Source organism: Sinohyriopsis cumingii, unplaced genomic scaffold, assembly GCF_028554795.1.
Source record: "Sinohyriopsis cumingii isolate HCF-2022 unplaced genomic scaffold, ASM2855479v2 utg003301l, whole genome shotgun sequence".
NCBI classification, from domain to species: domain Eukaryota; kingdom Metazoa; phylum Mollusca; class Bivalvia; order Unionida; family Unionidae; genus Sinohyriopsis; species Sinohyriopsis cumingii.
The window spans coordinates 34,193-48,079 of record NW_028316451.1 but is presented as its reverse complement, the minus strand read 5'-3'; the positions used below and the strand labels follow the sequence as shown (position 1 = coordinate 48,079).

The window sequence follows — 13,887 nt, the reverse complement described above, 5'->3', positions numbered from 1 at the left end:
TACAGTGTGTCCATTCAGCATGGTCGAAAAAGGCTTACAACCATTGAGAGTTGTTAAAGGACTCGCATTATTACAGACGTGAAAGAACAAGAACCATACTATAAATCAGTGAAGATAAAATAGAGTATATATGTGTTTGGCTGTCCCTGATTGGTTGATAATGAAAGTAAGATTTTAGTAAAAACAATCTTTTGAGAGCTTGTCCTACTTGTAACTGAAAAAAGTGAGGGACATTGTTTTATTAACATAATTTCCATCCCTTTACAATCCCTTTGATTGGTTGATAATGAAAGTAAGATTTTAGTAAAAACAATCTTTTGAGAGCTTGTCCTACTTGTAACTGAAAAAAGTGAGGGACATTGTTTTATTAACATAATTTCCATCCCTTTACAGACCCGAGTTTGGACGACTCATTACTGAAATCAGCAGCTGACACTTTGGTGCAGTATTGAAAGCAAACATTTCAGATTTGTATAGATCCTGAAAATAGTGTGGCTTCTTATGGTTTTCTTTTCACAAAACCTGTCGTCATAGATGTGTCTATACTGATACAAATTTGATCATGAGCACTCGAAATGTTAAGTTACTGAATTTTAATATCATGGTGTTTGCACAGGTTTACAGTGGGAACTGAATTAGTACAGAGAGTCCTGAACTCTTGAGTTTTGTGCAGAAATATGGAATCCAAGCAGAATACATCCAGAAATGTAGAGGTTTTCAATCTTGGATTTAGTCTCCCCATTGTGTTTCACACTGATATGCATATTCACAGAACATTTGTATAGTAGTAGGATAAATAAGTGAGAAATTTAGATACATATCATAAACAAGACAAGCAGTATGTGGGGGGACAATGGAGAAGTTTAATAAAAACAATGAGTTGAAGTGTGCCTCTTTTTTATGTGTGTAACATTATTTTCTTAGCTTTAGTAAGAAATTTCATCAAAAGGAAGACAATAAAGGATGTACAATTAACTAAACCAATATGAATTTAGCTATTTAAAAGCTGTATCAAATCGATTTTAACCTTCTGGTCTGTTTCTGTCCATTCTGGTGATATGTCCACTGAATTAGTATGGTTGGAAAAAATATTTGGCAAATTTAAAAATTTAAAAATCTTTTGGCAGATTATGATTATACCCTACTTCTGCCTGAGAGATGTGAATAGTTTTATTTCTTGGTTTGTTGATTGTGGTTGTTGCTCAATTCAAATGCATCATTGAAAAACATTGATGCATTCTCATACTTTGTTACAAATATTTATTACAGTTGCATATCTCCAGATATTGGTGAATATAGCTTGAATAAGTTATAACAGTTCAAATTGGAACAATGAAAATTGTTAAGAGAAAACTAAAGTGAGCTAAAATGTAGACTTTTCAGCAGTGTGTTATGCAGGATTGCTTGAGTCTTTTCCATCTCATATGCTCACCATGAAAAATCTATTTGCACTAACTCATGAAGACTTTTAGGTAACTGTCAGAAAGGCATAATTGACGATATTCTAAGGTCTACAAAAATGACTTGAGTCAAAAGTTATAAACTCATTCAGCTGTGGCAAAAATGATTGACTAGTACCTTTGCTGCTATGGCCACAGTTGATTAGTTGGTTGATTTAGTGTGTTTTGATTTGGGTTTTTTTGGTGATTTTTTAACAATATATTAGGTGGAGGAAGAACCCTGAAAGACCACCAACCAAAATTGGTTGATCTGTGACACAAACTCAATCTGTGAGAGGTGCAAGTGATGTAAAAGCAAGCACCTTAGTACACTTGGGCATATGGAGCCTCTGTTGATTTGACATTTATCTCCAACAGCTGAAGTCATTTAGACACGAGATCTCGGGGTTTCAGTAGATCATTATGGCCTTTACACCATTTTCAGATGAAGAGAATCTATATATGGCAGCCAGTTTTACTGCTGAAGAAAATCCAAGTCCTTTTGAGACACCAAACACCACTTATGTAGAACCACTGACCTTCCACAAGTAACTGGCAACATTCTCATTTACACATTGGAGGCAAGTAATCACATGACAAGCATATTGTACCACTGCCATGGAAGCCCCTCAGATCTGTATCACAAGACAAGCATCTTATATCACTCTGCCATGAAAGCCCCTCAGGCCATAGGTATAAGTCTCATATGAAAGACTAGAAGTGGGAGATAGAACCCGTGACAACTGGATTGAAAGTGCAGAATGTTACTGCTAGGCCATCAGTGATGATGATGATGCTATTGACAATACAGTTAACTGCAATGACATTGATTTTATGAGTGCTCTGGGAAAAATGATTCCTTGACTTTCATCCATTTTTTAAAATCTAACTTATGATATCAAAATATTTGACTTGCTATATTTTTTTAAATAACTTTATATTAGTCTTGTAACAAGGCGTAAAAATAAGACATCGGTAACTAATAAAGATGTTCTTACAAGAAATGGTATAGCGTAAAAGTATGCAGAAAATATGCGACATCACTTCCACAGGCATCATTGGGTTTTTTCTGACAAATCATATAAGTTTACCAAAACATTTATTGAAAAAAATAATAAGGAATCAAAGAATCTGATCACACATTTAAAGGAATACAAGATTTAACTATTATTCTAATCAAAAGCAGCATGCCTGAGAACAAAGAAAAATGGCAAGAGATAGTGATCACTTTAGTAAACACAGAGTTTACTAAGGATACAAATTCATGATTTCTGTATTAGAATAGAAATATCTATTATAAAATCTGTATTCATGGATGCTAAATTAGTAGGTATTAAGGAACTGATAAATGACATCTACAAATAATAAGCCACCACAAAAATTTGTGATTTCACAGTATTAGAGACATACTTGGCTGACAGACAAACAAACAAAAAGGACAAAGACTGATTATAATAAATGAATACAAAAATAAAAATATGCAGTAGATTATATGATCTATAAGAATTCGGTAGATTACCTCCAGCCAGCTGTCATTTAAATCGCTTCTGTCTCCAACCCAATATTAAAATCGCTTCTACCGCTCACTAACCCATAGCCAGAAATTATGTTAAAAAATTATACTTCTGTAGGGGGGACTTTTTTTTCGATTAAAACACATCTGACAGTGGATAATAATTTTTTAAAATTGCTTCTGTTGTGGGTTGGTTGAATTTGAAAGTGCCTTCCCCCGGGGGGTATATGTTTTACTGGAACAGCCCTAAAGCTAAATACATTAAGTAGTAATAAAATATATTTATTCTCAGTCCTTGTGATTTTAAACAAGCTGTAATCCATGTGATTTTGAACGTGCTGTATTCCGTGTGATTTTGAACATGCTGTAATCATGAATGGTGTTTGGGGGTGGCAAGTGGGGCGACCAACCCAGGCCCTGCACTTCAGGCCTAAGGAGCTATATTCTCTGGTAAATTGGAAACGCTGATACAGGCCGCACATAATGCATGCAAATTATTGTTTTTAATTTGTGTCTTCATGTTATTTGAAAAATGACAATAGTAATCAGTTTATTAGGCCAAAGGCAGAATGAGAATCATCATGTTATTATTTCAATTAAAAAACATGTTGTCCACAAACAAGATTTTTTAAATAAATAGTGAAAAAAACTAAATTTGTGTGCCAAATTGTGAAAGTTGATCTAATCTAGACATGATCAGTGTTTGCAGTAGCATACCAATCAAGATAGCGATACTCTGGCCCTGCGCAGTCATGGTCGGTCCCAGGCCCCGCATACTCCAAACACCACCTCTTGCTGTAATCCATGTGATTTTGAACTTGCTGTAATCCATGTGATTTTGATTATGCTGTAATCCGTGTGATTTTGAACATGCTGTAATCCATGTGATTTTGAACAAGCTGTAATTCATGTGATTTCGAACAAGCTGTAATCCATGTGGTTTGGAACATGCTGTAATCCATGTGATTTTTGGAACTTGCTGTAATGTGTTTTTGAACAGTGCTGTAATTTAAGTAATTTGGAACATGCTGTAATCCATGTGATTTGGAACATGCTGTAATCTATGTAATTTGGAACATGCTGTAATCCATGTGATTTGGAAACTTGCTGTAATCCATGTGATTTTTGAACATGCTGTCATTTAAGTAATTTGGAATATGTGGTAATCCATGTGGTTTTTAACAAGCTGTAATCATTGTGATTTTGAACATGCTGTAATCCATGTTATTTTGGAACTTGCTGTAATCCATGTTATTTTGGAACTTGCTGCAGTCCATGTGATTTTGAACATGTGTAATCCATGTGATTTGGAAACTTGCTGTAATCCATGTGATTTTTGAACATGCTGTCATTTAAGTAATTTGGAATATGTGGTAATCCATGTGGTTTTTAACAAGCTGTAATCATTGTGATTTTGAACATGCTGTAATCCATGTTATTTTGGAACTTGCTGTAATCCATGTTATTTTGGAACTTGCTGCAGTCCATGTGATTTTGAACATGTGTAATCCATGTGATTTGGAAACTTGCTGTAATCCATGTGATTTTGAACATGTTGTCATTTAAGTAATTTGGAAGATGTTGTAATCCATGTGATTTTAAGCAGGCTGTAGTCCATCTTTGGAAAATATTGCAGATCTGTTATAGCATCTCATGCCTGTTATTTCTATTTGTTTGTTAATTTTAGAATCCAGTTCAGAGCACAACAGTTAGAGAAGAAGTTGGAAGAGAGAAAAAATAAAGAGGATGAAAAAGATAAGGAGGAGTATTACAGACAAATGAGGCTAGAAGCACTCAGGGAAAAGGTTTGGTTTCTAGGCTAAGAGCATATAATAAATGATTTTAGTATTCCTGGGATCCTTTAAAACTTATTCTATCTCGATCTAAGAAGAAAGTACACTATAAGTACATTATTATCTTTCATATTTTAATGTAAACACTATCATTTCCATTTGAATTCACAGTGTTTGACTTTTTTATTAGCACTGAATACAAATGGAAATGATAGTGTTTACATTAAAATATGAAAGACAATAATGTACTTATAGTGTACATTTTTCTTTGATGAAGACAGCAGAATAAATTTTAAAGGATCCCAGAAGAATCCCCTATTCATGCATCCATTCTTGTATTCGATGGTGAGTTTTCATGTCCCTCAACCCTGAAATATGATTTGCAATCTGTTGCCCAACAATTTTTTTCTCATTTGCCCAACTATTCTGTTTTGCTCATTCAACACTTATGCAACCACCCCTCTGCTTCACTCAGAGGTGTTGTGTTGTAGTGTGATGGTGGTGGAAATAAAGAGAGAAAATGGAAAAAAATGTGGCATCAGTGCAGCTTCTAGTTTCAATCAGTTACTTTATGTTTGGAGGAGATTTTAGTTCTATGAACATGCTTTTCATGATGAATAATCAATAGATGCATCCAAAATAACACATGCTACCCTTTTCTGATGTGTATGGATTATATCAAGCTGAGAGCTTGCAGTTTCTACATACAGTTGGTTTGGTTTCCCTATACAGTTTGGATGGTTTCCCCATACAGTTGATATAGTTTTCCATGCAGCTTGTTTAGTTTTCCAATGCAGTTGGTTTGGTTTCCCCCATACAGTTGTAATAGCTTCTCCTTACAGTTGGTATAGTTTTCTCATGCAGGTGGTATTGTTCCCCATATAGTTGGTATAGCCTCCCCATACTGTTACATATGTTTGATTTAATTTATATTTGATTTAATTTGTGTTTGATTTGATTTGATTGTTTGTGGGTTTTGGAATCTTTTTATTTTCTTTCCATGTCAATGTAATCTAAATTTGTTTACAAGGAATTTGATATTTTCCAGAAAATTCAGTTTGACCTGAGTTTTTCCTTAGATACCTAATAATAGAAACACTTGTTTCTACTTTTGACAAAGTTCCTGGCCTTGATTGAGGGTCAAGTAAACAACTTTTTCTTGGAGTAAAATGATTGGTTCATATCAAGGACATACAGGAGCTATGTGACTTTTACATGTAAACATGATCACCTCATCCTCTATTTCGCATTTAGGCATTTTCAAAATTTGCAAAATACTTAGTATTAATAGTGATGTTTAGAGAGAGAGTCTGTGCTTTTAAACACTTGATGTCAAATTGTTTTCTTCTGTTTTGACCAGTATTGAAATTTTGGAGTTTTTGAGTTATATCTTAATTCTTCTTCTGGTTACTTGGACTCTAAAAGATCAATTCATTTCTCTGGAAATATTATTGTATTCATACAGAACTCTTGAACAAGGACATTTCTTGAAAATTTTATTTGGATTTCCAAAATGGAGCATAAATTATTGATTTTACAAGAAACTATAGACGTCAACACAGTACACTGACATCATTGCCTTCCATCTTGGGTTCTTCGTCAAGACTCGAACTTGGAATCATTAGAACATTTCAGTATTTGGACTTCAAAAATTTTGTTCGTGGATTATTCTTGTATTATTTTTGGATTTGATTCTGGAAACTATAAGTTCCCATATTTTTTCAGTTTTACAGTATTTTTCCAGGAAAATAAATAGTTTGTTATATTTTTTCAAAGCTTGTTGCTGCACATTTTAAAAACAAAAGGAATTTGCCATCATTGGGTCAATTGTAGCAGTTACTTTTCCTGCCTTTAAAAGTTGGTTGATTGTACTAATCCCAGAGCCATAGATAGTACAAAAAAAAGATATCTGGTTTTTTGGTTTTTTGGTTTTTTTTTTTTTTTGTGACAATTCTGGTGGCAGAGTGATGCTGCCTTCCATGCATGTGTCAGAATTTTTAATAAAAAAGATGATGAATACACAGGTGTTCTGTTCTGTTATGACAGGGATTACTACAGAAAATATGAGTATTTTAAAGTATTTAATTCTGAGTGAAAAGAAGAGAAATTTTACTTCCCACCCACATACATAGGTCAGTCAAAATAAATATATTAATTACTAGCGATCAGCCAATAATCCAACACTATATCATCCAAAAGATCCATTATGAAATAGGGCCTCACTTGGTTGATCTCCTCTCTCAGAAATGTTTTAAAGAAATAATGCAGATAATCACAGCATACAGTACTCAGGCCAGAGGTCAGAATAAGGGGATTATGATATAACAATTCATTGTAAAGATGGTTTGTCAATATGAACAAAGAATTTGTTTATCTAACATTAAATTCCAGTGCATTTTACATCAAGTTTGTGGTTCCCTTTCATGATGCCTCTGAGTTTTATCACTCCAAACTCGAGGCTGTATATACAAGCTTAAACAGTCAATGTTGGGGGTGGTGGTGAATCGACAGATGGTAAAAACACTTTTGAGTACAAGAAAAATACTTGTATATGAAATAGCAGTAGCGATGTCATGATCATCTTATATTAGAATTGATACATTTTCTCTTCCCCAGAAATGATAATAAACTTCTTACATGTTACTTTATGTACTTTTAAGAAAGAAAAACATTTTGTGTGAGAAAAGTACATGTATATGAAATTTTGGGAGCCATGCCACAGTCATGTTATATCTGAATTCATGTAATAACAGTGCATGCAGTTGCAGGGTCACACTATATAGAATGCCACTTTCTCTTCATAAATATTTCTTGATTCTGATGAGTTGGCCAATTCTAGATGACAGTGCTTTACAAATATTGCCGCTCAATGTTCAATAAATTACTTGCAAAATCAAGAGAATTTCTTTGCTTCCTTGCTTTTTCTTATCATTATTATAAACTGAGATAAAAGGCGTTTACATGAAAAAAGTATGTGCAGAAAACAGTGGCACACAATATTCCTTCTGGTATTTTTGCAATAAAAATAAGAATATCTGTATGCATAGTCAAGAAATTAAGTCAGACAAATAAAATTTCTTCTTGTGAAAGTTGATATGTTTTAAATGAAATGATTACCACAACTACAGTATTCCTCTACCTTGTTAAAATCCAGCCTTTTCATTGCCCTGGGTGGCTGAGTGGTCTAAGGCATACAGCCTTTTCATTGTCCTGGGAGGCTGAGTGGTCTATGGCATACAGCCTTTTCATTGCCATGGGTGGCTGAGTGGTCTATGGCATACAGCCTTTTCATTGTCCTGGGAGGCTGAGTGGTCAATGGCATACAGCCTTTTCATTGCCATGGGTGGCTGAGTGGTCTAAGGCATGCAGCCTTTTCATTGCCCTGGGTGGCTGAGTGGTCTATGGCATACAGCCTTTTCATTGCCCTGGGTGGCTGAGTGGTCTATGGCATACAGCCTTTTCATTGCCCTGGGTGGCTGAGTGGTCTATGGCATACAGCCTTTTCATTGCCATGGGTGGCTGAGTGGTCTATGGCATACAGCCTTTTCATTGTCCTGGGAGGCTGAGTGGTCAATGGCATACAGCCTTTTCATTGCCATGGGTGGCTGAGTGGTCTAAGGCATGCAGCCTTTTCATTGCCCTGGGTGGCTGAGTGGTCTATGGCATACAGCCTTTTCATTGCCTTGGGTGGCTGAGTGGTCTATGGCATACAGCCTTTTCATTGCCCTGGGTGGCTGAGTGGTCTATGGCATACAGCCTTTTCATTGCCCTGGGTGGCTGAGTGGTCTATGGCATACAGCCTTTTCATTGCCCTGGGTAGCTGAATGGTCTATGGCATACAGCCTTTTCATTGTCCTGGGTGGCTGAGTGGTCTACAGCATACAGCCTTTTCATTGCCCTGGGTGGCTTAGTGGTCTATGGCGTACAGCCTTTTCATTGCCTTTGGTGGCTGAGTGGTCTACGGCATACAGCCTTTACATTGCCCTTGGTGGCTGAGTGGTCTACAGCATACAGCCTTTTCATTGCCCTGGGTGGCTGAGTGGTCTACAGCCTTTTAATTGCCCTGGGTGGCTGAGTGGTCTAATGCATACACCTTTACAGATCACTCACACATCTCACTCTGCCCGCATGAGTCTAGTCTCAACCAGTATGGGTATGTGAGCAAGCTTGCCAGTAGTTTCCGTGGGTTGGTGGTTCCTCCTGGGATCATCCTGGGTTTTTTCTCCACCTGTCATACTGGCTACCATGTATAACTTGACTAAACCTCTCGAAACCAAAAGGACCACTACAGTGGCCTAGTGGTTAGAGCATCCGCCTCGGTTGCGGAAGGTCATGGGTTCGATCCCCAGCTGAGTCATACCAAAGACTTACAAAAATGGTACTAACAGCTGCCTTGCTTGGCATTCAGCATTAAGAGGTTAGTGTTAGGACTGGTCGGCCTGGTGTCAGGATAATGTGACTGGGTGGGACATCATGCTACATGTCTGCGGCATGATGCCCCAGTGCTAGACATCACTATAAACTGCCACACTGCAGACATCATAGCGATATGACTGAAACATTGTTAAAGCTATGTTAAGAATCCAGATCACACACACACACAAAACCAAAAACCATCTTGCCATGTTTCTTTTATTTAGTCATCTATCTTCATGTAATCAGCTTTAATCTGATGAGTAAGCATGAGTAACACAACTTACTTATTTCAAATATAGGTATATAAGTGTACATGACCTTTTCTAATTTCACAATAGACATATACTTGTCAGTCCGATGTTACAGTTGGAGACTCTCAGTCTTGATTAATACAGCAATTAGTACAAGGAAAATGAAAACATTGGACTCAGCTATGCCATATATACTCATGTACAAGTCAATACAGCAATTAATACAAGGAAAATGAAAACATTGGACTCAGCTATGCCATATATACTCATGTACAAGTCAATACAGCAATTAATACAAGGAAAATGAAAACATTGGACTCACCTATGCCATATATACTCATGTACAAGTCAATACAGCAATTAATACAAGGAAAACGAAAACATTGGACTCAGCTATGCCATATATACTCATGTACAAGTCAATACAGCAATTAATACAAGGAAAACGAAAACATTGGACTCAGCTATGCCATAGATACTCATGTACAAGTCAGGTCCTGCTGTAAAAGCATAGACCCCCAACATGCACCTGATACACAGAGTAATATGTTTTTTGTACTCCTAACAAACTGCATGGACCTAGATCTGCCCATGCATTATGTGTTGAAAGATCTGGATTTATATATCTTGCAGTTGAATATGTAAATACCAGTATATACTTGCTTATAAAATGAGTCCAACTGCAAACTGCCCGTTCCCAGATCTGCCATTGCATTAATGTGCCATCAGATCTGGGTCTGTGCAGTTTTGTCTGAAGTAGTCAGTAGAACCAACAACATATATCCAGGTCTGCTAAGGCATATCAGGATCTTTGCAATGTGACTCAACTTATAAGTGAGTTTATAGAGTATATATGTGTTTTATTCATCAGCTTCATTTGAAGTAGGGGAACGCGAGTAAGCACAATTTATCTTTGAACAGTTTTCTTTTTGCTGAACAGTACAACTGTGCCATGTGTTATCTACTTGGACTACAGAGACCAGGTCTGTTTTAATATGGATCTTGAAGCAGATTAGTGTCAGAATAATTATTAGATGAGGTTGGACATTTTTGTGATCTAAAACATCTTTTGTTTGAAACTGTGTGTCATAGGTTTCTTTATAATTGGAGACAATTATACAATTATTTTATTTTGCAGGTGCGAGTAATAGCAGAGAACAATCCTGACCGTGTGCTACAGGAAACTTATGTAAGTAGAATTACTCCTATGACTTAGCCTTTATAACAATTTAAGAAATAATGATTTGAAAAGAGGTATCTGTTGAAAAAGATAAATACCTGTTTTCAGTGCTAGCTCTCTTGTTAGCTCTGTTAGTCAAAATCAGATGTGTTTATGAATTGTTATGGTGTCTGTTGTCCAGCTTCCATTAGCCAGGGTTCTCCCCAGAAATTTGTGTAAATATGTTGGTAAATGGGAGCAGACATGTAGTTCATGTGATCTAATAGCAAGCACTAAAATGGTCCTAGCTAATGCAAATAAATACTTTTTATTTATGCCCAGCATAAGGCAATGCCTATTTTGTGATGATGCCCATTTGTCTGGACATCAGTCATTCTGTTGCCTATTTCACTTCCATATAATAACTCGAGTTTACTGCCCTCTGCCATTATCAAACTTTGTGAATGGCTTGTACTTATAGTAGGTAGAAAACCTATTGATTCCAAGGTCAAAAGATCAAAGGTCAAGGTAACTAAGACTGAAAGAATAAAAATGGTTTTTGTACAATAAAACTAGTGCAGCATCACAAACATGGATCAAACTATGCGGCATGCACTAGTGGTAAGGAAGAGGTCTGTGGTTCTTGAGAAACTCTACCATACCAAGTGTAATATAAGAAAATATATTTCTGTCCTTTCCTTTTTACCTTTTTTTGTTCTGTTTCTTTCATCAAACATGATTAATTCCCAGCTATATGTTTTTCTCAATCTTGATCATTGGTATAAATTGTATATAAACTGTGACAATATTGTTATCATTCATCATATTATAAAAAGATCATTTGATGATAACCTGTGATGATTTTATTTCCCAACCAACAGTTACCTATTTACAGGAAATAGTAAAGAAAAGTTTGGGTTTTTTTGTTGCATTTTTTAAAATTTATCTAATTGTGTATTATGACGTGATGATTCAAATGGCAGTGGAGAAGGATTTCAGTTAACGAAAATAGCTATTATGACCTGATGATTCAAATGACAATGGAGAAGGATTTCAGTGGATTAAAATAAAATAGCTATTATGACCTGATGATTCAAATGACAGTGGAGAAGGATTTCAACAGACTAAAATAGCTATTAATGACCTGATGATTCATATGACAGTGGAGAAGGATTTCAATGGACTAAAATAGTTATTATGACCTGATGATTCAAATGACAATGGAGAAGGATTTCAGTGGACTAAAATATATATTAATGACCTGATGATTCAAATGACAATGGAGAAGGATTTTAATGGACTAAAATGCTATTATGACCTGATGATTCAAATTACAGTGGAGAAGGATTTCAGTGGACTAAAATAGCTATTATGACCTGATGATTCAAATGACAATGGAGAAGGATTTCACTGGACTAAAATAGCTATTATGACCTGATGATTCAGATGACAGTGGAGAAGGATTTCAGTGGACTAAAATATCTATTATTACCTGATGATTCAAATGACAATGAAGAAGGATTTCAATGGACTAAAATAGCTGTTATGACCTGATGATTCAAATGGCAGTGGAGAAGGATTTCATTGGACTAAAATAGCTATTATGACCTGATGATTCAAATGACAGTGGAGAAGGATTTCACTGGACTAAAATAGCTATTATGACCTGATGATGCAAATGACAGTGGAGAAGGATTTCACTGGACTAAAATAGCTATTATGACCTGATGATGCAAATGACATTGGAGAAGGATTTCACTGGACTAAAATATCTATTATTACCTGATGATTCAAATGACAGTGGAGAAGGATTTCAATGGACTAAAATAGCTATTATGACCTGATGATTCAAATGACAGTGGAGAAGGATTTCAGTGGACTAAAATAGCTATTATGACCTGATGACGCAAATGACAGTGGAGAAGGATTTCAATGGACTAAAATAGCTGTTATGACCTGATAATTCAAATAACAGTGGAGAAGGATTTCACTGGACTAAAATAGTTATTATTACCTGATGATTCAAATGACAATGAAGAAGGATTTCAATGGACTAAAATAGCTATTATGACCTGATGATTCAAATGGCAGTGGAGAAGGATTTCATTGGACTAAAATAGCTATTATGACCTGATGATTCAAATGACAGTGGAGAAGGATTTCACTGGACTAAAATAGCTATTATGACCTGATGATGCAAATGACAGTGGAGAAGGATTTCACTGGACTAAAATAGCTATTATGACCTGATGATGCAAATGACATTGGAGAAGGATTTCACTGGACTAAAATATCTATTATTACCTGATGATTCAAATGACAGTGGAGAAGGATTTCAATAGACTAAAATAGCTATTATGACCTGATGATTCAGATGACAGTGGAGAAGGATTTCAGTGGACTAAAATAGCTATTATGACCTGATGACGCAAATGACAGTGGAGAAGGATTTCAGTGGACTAAAATAGCTGTTATGACCTGATGATTCAAATAACAGTGGAGAAGGATTTCACTGGACTAAAATAGTTATTATTACCTGGTGATTCAAATGACAATGGAGAAGGATTTCACTGGACTAAAATAGCTAGTATGACCTGATGATTCAAATGGCAGTGGAGAAGGATTTCAATGGACTAAAATAGCTAGGTGCATTATAGCAAGATATCACTGTCACACATAAGCAAATTAGTAAACTTTCAAATTATTTTGATGTTAACAATATTTGAGTCTGTAATTTTCCATTTTGTTTTCCACATCAGGCTTGGCATGGGCACAAGACAGATGCTGAAGATAATTCCATAAATATACAGAAACCCCTCTTTGATGTGCATGGTTACAGTTCTAATCAGGTAATATACTCTGCATTCATTACAACAATATACAGACCTATTGATATCACATAGGGTTCATCTCACTGCATGCAATACAGCAGTTTACAGACCTATTGATATCACATAGGGTTCATCTCATAGCATGCAGTACAGCAATATACAGACCTATTGATATCACATAGGGTTCATCTCACAGCATGCAGTACAGCAATATACAGACCTATTGATATCACATAGGGTTCATCTCACAGCATGCAATACAGCAGTATACAGACCTGTTGATATTGCATAGGGTTCACCTGACAGCATGCAATGCGGCAATATACAGACCTATTGATATCACAAAGGGTTTATCTCACAGAAAACAATACAGCAGTGCCATTTACAAACCTTCTGATATCAAACATGTTGCTGCACACTTTAGTGTGTTTAGAATTCATACACTTGTGCCTAAACTGCTCTTGTCCTTGTGTGCAGTATATACT

General features: G+C 35.8%; 1 protein-coding gene across 1 annotated transcript in view; it reads left to right on the top strand.

Moving 5' to 3' along the window:
* Nucleotides 1-13,474, top strand: part of LOC149769746 (coiled-coil domain-containing protein 148-like) — a 62,757-nt gene extending 49,283 nt beyond the window's left edge. The window contains exons 10-12 of the mRNA XM_089949776.1: nucleotides 4,640-4,757; nucleotides 10,551-10,601; nucleotides 13,331-13,474. Of these exons, the coding sequence (XP_089805902.1) occupies nucleotides 4,640-4,757; nucleotides 10,551-10,601; nucleotides 13,331-13,474 (313 nt within the window). The remainder of the gene's footprint in view (nucleotides 1-4,639; nucleotides 4,758-10,550; nucleotides 10,602-13,330) is intronic.
* Nucleotides 13,475-13,887: the final 413 nt, after the last annotated feature.